The sequence below is a fragment of the Scaptodrosophila lebanonensis genome, unplaced genomic scaffold (genome assembly GCF_003285725.1).
Source record: "Scaptodrosophila lebanonensis strain 11010-0011.00,11010-0021.00 unplaced genomic scaffold, SlebRS2 tig00000024-arrow-pilon, whole genome shotgun sequence".
NCBI lineage: Eukaryota > Metazoa > Arthropoda > Insecta > Diptera > Drosophilidae > Scaptodrosophila > Scaptodrosophila lebanonensis.
In genome coordinates, this window is record NW_022060538.1 from 11,587,463 (window position 1) to 11,593,918 (window position 6,456).

At 35.7% G+C, this 6,456-nt stretch overlaps 1 protein-coding gene across 1 annotated transcript; it reads left to right on the forward strand.

The window, feature by feature from the left end:
- The first annotated feature begins 4,605 nt into the window (after positions 1–4,605).
- LOC115621444 (DNA translocase FtsK) lies at positions 4,606–6,251 on the forward strand. The gene is made up of 3 exons (XM_030515098.1): positions 4,606–4,819; positions 5,360–5,607; positions 5,669–6,251. The coding sequence occupies exons 1-3, from the start codon at positions 4,808–4,810 to the stop codon at positions 6,114–6,116; spliced, it is 708 nt and encodes a 235-aa protein (XP_030370958.1). The 5' UTR covers positions 4,606–4,807; the 3' UTR covers positions 6,117–6,251.
- The last annotated feature ends 205 nt before the right edge of the window (positions 6,252–6,456 follow it).

A 6,456-nucleotide genomic window follows, 5' to 3' on the forward strand; every position in this document is an offset into this window, starting at 1 on the left:
ACAAAGGATAAATTGTTAACCTTCTAACTTGATGAGCCAAATACAATGCAGAGGAGTCGACTTGACGACTCGCTCGTCCACATCGCTCCATTTCAAAACGCTCGACTGCATCTTAAATTACAAATAATCGCAATTGCTGATGTCGGTGGTGTGCGAACACACCAGCGAGCACTTCAATAGATCTAGCTTCTATTTATTCTTCAAATTCTTTGAATTTTGGAAGCGGACTGCAGTTTTAAACTCCATCATAAATAAATTACAAAAATATTTTAAACTTTTATAATTTTTAAAATTTCTCTCAAAAAAGTCTACATGTACAAAAAATGAATTTTCATGATCTTTTACACACAATATTGAACTGAAATGAATATAATAGGTATAGTTCTGTATAGAGAACAGTTTCCTTTCTATCTTTTCATCCGTTAATTTTATTTAAAATTGCATTTATTTTTTATGAAGTTCGATTAAAGTATTTAGATACAGTTTTATTTCTTAAATTCTCTCTGTCTTCAACAAAATAGTATTTACTTTAAGCCAAAAGTAAAGTTTTTATAAAATATAATAAGCTAAAATAATAACATTTTTCTATGTATTCTTAATTAAAAATGTTTAATGTTGTTTCTATAAAAACAAATTAAATCTAACCAATAACTATTTCAAATACTTTGTTTAATTCAATTAATTTATGTTTAATGCGATTTTCCAAAGTTTTCCTTTACTTCCCCTTCTTCAAAAGAGAAACATTAAAGTCTTATTAGCATAAGAGCAACTTCTGAAAGTGTTTCTTCCAATTTACAAACAAATTCTTTATTTTTACTTGACTTGAAATAAATTATATTTAAAAAATGGTGAAAAAACAAAAAGAGATATGCACCGCCGAGTTTTTTTGTGTGTTTTTTTTAAAAGATGATGTACCTATTCACGTGACCGTCAGTGTTCTATTTAATAGAACATACATATATGCTGCGCTAGAGTAGCAGCTGAAATAATTGAGAGACAGAGGCATAATGAAGAGATAAATGTTTTGCATGCAATTTATAAAGTGGGCAAAGCAAAAGCAACAACAGCCCTCAACCCTCATTACCAATCTACCCCCCAACCCCTGCCGATGACGATGCCACTGCCGTTGTGATTAACTCGGAAAAGTGAAAGGCATGAAAAGCGAACTTCGGCACAATAAAAACAACGAACAACGAATAAATCGAGTTTTGTTGGGTGCCAGTATCGTCGCATCAGGCAAACGCCTCGAAATCAAAAAGGCAGCAACAGCAGCAGAAGCAACAGCAAACCAAAGGAACTTCAAATAGTTTTCAACCCTGCCAGCAACAACATCGTCGTCATCCTCATCATCATTATTATAATCATTATTTTCATGTTCACCCTCAAGCTAATCCGTTGGAAGGAATATGGCGAAGTGAAGACACGCGTTTATGATTTTTACGCCGCTCCCTGTTCGCTATCGCTTGAACTTCATCAACGCCATGCTGTTGCTGTTGTTGTTGTCATTGTTATTTGTCAACTGATTTAATTTCCTCTCCTGCCACTTTCGGCGCTTTTCGACACGCCCAACCAACCGACCGCCTGCCCGCCCGCCCGCTGCGAGAAGGCGTGTACTGTTATTGTTGTTGTCGTTATTGGTTGGCGACGACGCGACGTTCAAAAGGGCAAATCGGCAAATGGTGTAAATGAATGGTTTTCCATATACGAGTGTGTTTGCGAACGACCAACCGACCGACCACATGCGGTTGCTTTGTGCCAGCCAAATGAATCTTGCCAACGCTCATTAAAATATTTAAAGCAACTGTAAATGATTTGAATACAAGTACAAGCCACAAAACGCTTATCAGTAGTGCCAGCGTTGTTTGCATATTTGTTGCAATTAAGCCACAAACACGTGGCAACCCAATCCTGTAAAAAAGTATCTAATTGCTTCATTTTAGTTGTACTTTCTAGTTCAATTCTTTTGGTTACACAAACCATCTACAACCATAAATTATGCAAACAAACAAAAAAAGGAAACAAATCATGGGCGTGGGTGGGCGCTCCACATATAGTATAACGACTCGATTGGAGTGGAGCAGCTGTTTGCTGTCACTATTACGGCCATAAATAAGAACAACAACAACAATGTGATCAAACAAAACCTTTTACAGACAGCTTTTCAAACACAATATAAATAATTGAAGCCAAGCACAAAGTCAACAAGTCAAAGACATACAACAAAAACTTACCTATACTTGTGCTACAGTGGCATGTGGCTGAAACGTTCACATACTTCCTTTAGATTAATGGCAAAAGCTTAGGCTCCTCTTAACACTAATCGGACAAATAACTTGAAATTCGGGCAAGTAGTGAATTGAAAGGTTTTTTTTATGTTAATGTGTCTAATTATTCGATTACAAATAGGAAATCCAAATTGTAAATTAAGAAAGAAATGTGATAAAACTGTTCTCTTTATTTCAAAAAGATTCTTGCTTCATTAATGTGTCTACATTAAGTCCAAACTATTCGGATACAAAAAGAAAAATCCAAATCGTACAAGTATATTGAAAAAAAAGGACAAAACTGTTCTCTTTATTCGACTTATAAAATTTTGCTAATTTAAGATAAAAATTTTATTTAGTTCTTTTAATTGAAAATTTACTTAGTCTGTAAATAGCACAGAAATACTTCTTATAGACGAGTTTTTTATAAAAATTTATATTAATATCAAAAAAGTAGGACAGTATAGTACAAAAATAATGTATACATCTGCAAAAATATTGTCTTATTATCTGCTTAGTTATCATAACTAAAAAAGTTCCTTATTTCACACTTATGGTTAATTTTTTGTATACTAATAGTATGTCTCTGACCACATTTGGCTGTGAATCGGGGCATAGCTGGCCAACTGGCAAATAAAATTCCCCCAACGTGTCGGAGGCATTAATAGACGTCATTGTATAGCTCTCCCTTAGGCTTTCTTATCTTTTAAGTTTAACTTATAATGTAATACTATAAATATCTTTATTTTACTTTCTAATATTACCAATTATATATTGACAGTAAATTTGTTGATTTTTATAAATAAATAAATAAATAAATAAAAAGTGGCTTCTCATAATTATCTCCATACATATTAAGAAATGTGTATATAAAATCGGCTTCAATAATTATCTTAATTAATAGTTGATTCACTATGGCAGATCTGACAATTTTTTGATTATTTCTCGTAGTAGTTGCAATAAGAAATGCCTGGATTACAAGTACTTTCAATATGATTAGCAGCATATGCATCTCAAAGTAATAATAAAATTTATAAATAATTTGGATTTACGATTAAAAGTGAATCCATTTTAAGCTCAACATGAGTCTAAGAAACCAAAGCTAGAAAAGAGTTTGCAAACGTATTTCAAATACAATTTATTTCATTTATAAAAATGTCATACAAATTGTATATGTTTAAAAAATATGACACTTTCAAAATGTAATTAAACAATCGCTTCTCAGATATGGAAACATTCATTATTTTCGGGCCGCACTATTTTCCGAAATAATAAAGCAGAAGGGTGGAAAGTAAAACTCTTTGGGCTCATTCGAAAGAACTTGGTTATTACTGTAGTATTTAGTTATTTTATTGCTGCTTGTTGTCAAGCAGGCATCCAGCCTGCGGGCCAACAACCACTCCAAAGTTGTTGGCTGATATAAATCAACATCAGCATTAAATGGTGGTTATGCATACTATATGCAGAATGCAAATAAAATCGCCATCCATTCGCCTGCACATGCATACGAGTACTTGTAAATGCAATTCACCCGCACCTCATTAATACTCTGGCACAAAGCTAAATTTCTTAATCGCATTTCATGGCAATGCTCGTCAAATTTGCACTGCTGCAGTTTGTTTTGTTTTGTTGTTGTTGTGTTTTTAACTTCGTTTTGATTCGCGATTGTTGGCAATTTTTAGGATTGGTCATGTGCAACTTGTACTTGTTGTTGTTGTTATTATTGCCGCTATTGCTATTGTTGTAGTAATGTGGAACAAGTTTATTGGCCAAATTAAATGATTGCCAGAGAATTACATCATGCAGTGCAGAACAAATCGATAATGCCCAGCTTGGAGCGCTGTTAAGAACCCAAATATACTTGTAGCTACAAAGTATTATTATCATTATGTACGCTAAATGCGCTCGAGACTTAAATGTAAAAATAATTAAAAAATTGTTGTGCTGGGTAGAAAGAAAAAGTAGACGTTGAAAAAGAGAAAAAGGGGAAAAAAAGCGAAAGAGCATAAAACTGGATAAACAGCTTGCCGTAGTAGCAACAACAAAGCAACAATCTTGACTTATTGGAGCACTTAGCTCAATTCTTGTTATTGTTACTGCGCTCATAATACCAACACAAGCACTCGCAATTACAACAACACTAACAACAACAAAGTGGCCGTGCTGGCCAACATCTACTTACCCCAATCGTTGGCCCGCCCTCGTGCTGAGGCCCCCGCCTTGGCCAGCATTGCGGCCGCAATCCCAAGGTTTTTCCAAAGCGCGCACTATAAAAGCTTGGGCGGTGCTGTTGCGGAAGGCAGTTCATTTAAAAAATCTGTTGCTGTCGGGTCCCGCTCTGAAAACGTAGTCAGCGCGTCCACCTGTAGTCCTCGCCTCTTCCACAAGTATTCCTTCTTAACGGACTGAAACGTATAGGCCTCCTAAATTAAATAATCGCGAGTGAATTTTTCGACATACTCGAGAGTGCAGTTTACAAAGTCGCTTATCAAGGATACCACAAAGAGAGAGCTACTCAAGCTAAAAAACTAAACAAATTCAAAATGTTCAGATTTGTGAGTTGAAATAAAATACTAATTAATTTGAAAAAATTATATAAAACATTAATTTAAAAGCAATTAATATTTCTTTGTTAATGTTATATTTTAAAGATAACAATTAATTATTTTTCACATTATAGAAATCAAGCAAAATGTAAAAATACTTTATATAATAAAGTCACATCCGTGTACTTTGCTTGAAACTGAAAATTTATGTATCTGGAATATATTTTTGATATGATACTATCGTGTATTTTGCTTATCTGGGATTCTTTGATTCTATATAGCATTATTTCTACAAACTGAATTTTGTTTTTAAAACTTTTATGTTTCTTTTAAAAATCTTTTATGTTTCTTTTAATTTCATTTCATAATGAAGTTCTTCTGTGTAAAAATCCACAATTATTAAAAATGTTAGGTAAACATATTAAATTGAATTGAAAATCGGTGAAGCTTAAAATTAAAATCTACCTTGTTTAGTCTGCTTTTAAAGCAAATGTTTTCATTGTGTTCGCTCACTTATTAATAAATAAATCTTAACGTATCGTTATTTAGCTTGCATTGACCACACTGGTGGCCTTAGCTGCCGGCCAGAACTATCATCAGGACCCCAAGACGGCGGCCATTATCAGTGAGCAACGCTATTTGTCGGGCGATGGTAAATTTGGCGCCGCTTACACACAAGAGGATGGCATTAACTTCAAAGAGGAGACCGATGCCGATGGCACGCGTCACGGCAGCTACAGTTATGTTGATCCCACGGGTCAGCGACGCACCATTTCCTATACGGCGGGCAAGAATGGGTACGTCTCGCAATAAATTCCTAACAATAACAACAGCGTGTTAATAAATATTGGCTTACAGCTTCCAGGCCTCAGGAGAACATTTGCCAGTAGCACCACCCGCACCACCACAGCCTGTGCCGACGGCCGCGGTGCCGCAGTCGCAGCCTGCCTATCGTAGCAATGACTATGACGATGGTTCCTATGACCCACGCTATAACGATCCCTCGTTCAATCAGCAGCAATCATATCAGCAGCCCGCACCTCAGCCTCAATACCGCCCCGCTCCAGTGCCCGTTCAGCCTAACTATAATCCCGCGCCCGCCTATCAGCCTGCCCCACAGCCCGCTTACAATCCGGCACCACAGCCACAATATCAGCCACAACAACAACCCTATTATCAGCCCCAACCTCAGCAACAGCCCTATTATCAGACCACCACGCCCAACCCGCACCGCTTCTCCCCACCTGGCAAGCTCTCGCTGAACCGCACGCCCGATGGCTTCACTTACTCCTTCAACAAGGTTTAAGCGGCGGAGAGAGAATCATATAGATTGAGCTTGTTTCTAATTTAAAGTTATTTTCATTTACTCGAAACCACCACCAATCTTTATCTTTCTTTCTTTCTCTCTTTATTTCTTGCAACTATATTTCTCTGTTCTGTTTCTTGCTATTTTTTGTTTTTGTTTTTCAATTTCTTAATGCACTTTCATCGAAACTATTTTGTGATAATTTTCAAAATATAAGAAAGAAAAAATTGTTGCTTGTCACGCGCAGCTTTTTTTTCAGCCCATTTACTTCCTATATATATGATGTTTATACCTGAAGTTTTGTAATTTAGTACGTTTCTAAAATGTATCTACACTCGTA

Excerpts from the sequence above, each read along its gene's own strand:
- LOC115621444 (XM_030515098.1), top strand. Across the intron at positions 5,608-5,668 it reads TATACGGCGGGCAAGAATGG|CTTCCAGGCCTCAGGAGAAC; the intron begins GTACGTCTCGCA and ends ATTGGCTTACAG.